General features: G+C 35.2%; 1 protein-coding gene across 1 annotated transcript in view; it reads left to right on the top strand.

Annotated features, from left to right (window-relative positions):
* The first annotated feature begins 359 nt into the window (after window positions 1-359).
* The window catches only part of LOC104815849 (myb-related protein Myb4-like), a 1,498-nt gene continuing 789 nt past the window's right edge, over window positions 360-1,068 (top strand). The window contains exons 1-2 of the mRNA XM_010544435.2: window positions 360-619; window positions 737-866. Of these exons, the coding sequence (XP_010542737.1) occupies window positions 487-619; window positions 737-866 (263 nt within the window). The 5' untranslated portion in view covers window positions 360-486. The remainder of the gene's footprint in view (window positions 620-736; window positions 867-1,068) is intronic.

The following is a 1,068-nucleotide window of genomic DNA, read 5'->3' as shown; positions in this document are numbered from 1 at the left end:
AAGTGTACCACGAAAAACCATATATATATATATATATATATATATATATAAACATCTTATATATGTTACACGTTATATATATATATATGAACATCTTATATATGTTACACGTTTTGGAAGCTCATAAAGATTTCAGATTGTGTATCTTGTGGGTTACAAGATGCTACTGAAGGAAATCTGAGGAGAAGACAAAAATCAATAGACCCTTGATGATATATAGATCCAAAAGAGTTATCAGTACAAAGGTATTATTAATATTATTATTATATAAAAGAGGCAAGGATTGGACTTTGGTGTACCAAAAGTACAGCATTTCCAAGCCACTGTCCTAATTTTTTTATTATATATATAACAAAGCTCACTGCCCCTTTCCATGCTTGCTTCAGACATTTGGCTTCTCACTCTTTATCTTCTCTCTCTTTTTCTCAATTCCAATTCCAACCATCTTCCCCCCGATTGGGCTTCGAGATCTATATTTAGAGAAGGATGGGAAGGGCACCATGCTGTGAGAAAATGGGAATGAAGAAAGGGCCATGGACGCCGGAAGAGGATCAGATACTGACCAATTATATTCGTCTCTATGGCCATAGCAACTGGCGAGCTCTCCCCAAACAAGCCGGTATCCATTTTCCATCCATCTTAATAATAGTTTTATGGGTGTGGTGTTGGATCTTAGGGTTACTTAGACGATTCATTATATATATATATATATATATATGTTGATGTATTTTTCTAGGGTTACATAGATGTGGGAAGAGTTGCAGACTTCGTTGGATAAACTATCTTAGGCCGGACATTAAGAGAGGGAACTTCACACCTCAAGAAGAAGAAACTATCATCAAGTTGCATGGCATCTTAGGCAACAGGTCTGTCTTTTTTTCCTTTTTATTTTATATTTTTTTTTTCAATTAATGGAAGAGTAATTTAATTTGGTGGGGGCATGAGATTGAGAAGATTCCTCCCCGTGATCACTACTCGACAACACATTCACTTTGATTACATGTGCATGCCCTTTTATATATTATTTTGTTTTCTTGTTCTGTCTGTTTATATATCTTGGCGTCGTGT

The sequence above is a fragment of the Tarenaya hassleriana genome, unplaced genomic scaffold (assembly GCF_000463585.1).
Source record: "Tarenaya hassleriana unplaced genomic scaffold, ASM46358v1 Cleome24, whole genome shotgun sequence".
Taxonomy (NCBI): domain Eukaryota; kingdom Viridiplantae; phylum Streptophyta; class Magnoliopsida; order Brassicales; family Cleomaceae; genus Tarenaya; species Tarenaya hassleriana.
The sequence above is the reverse complement of the archived record's forward strand: the minus strand, read 5'-3'. Positions and strand labels throughout refer to the sequence as shown.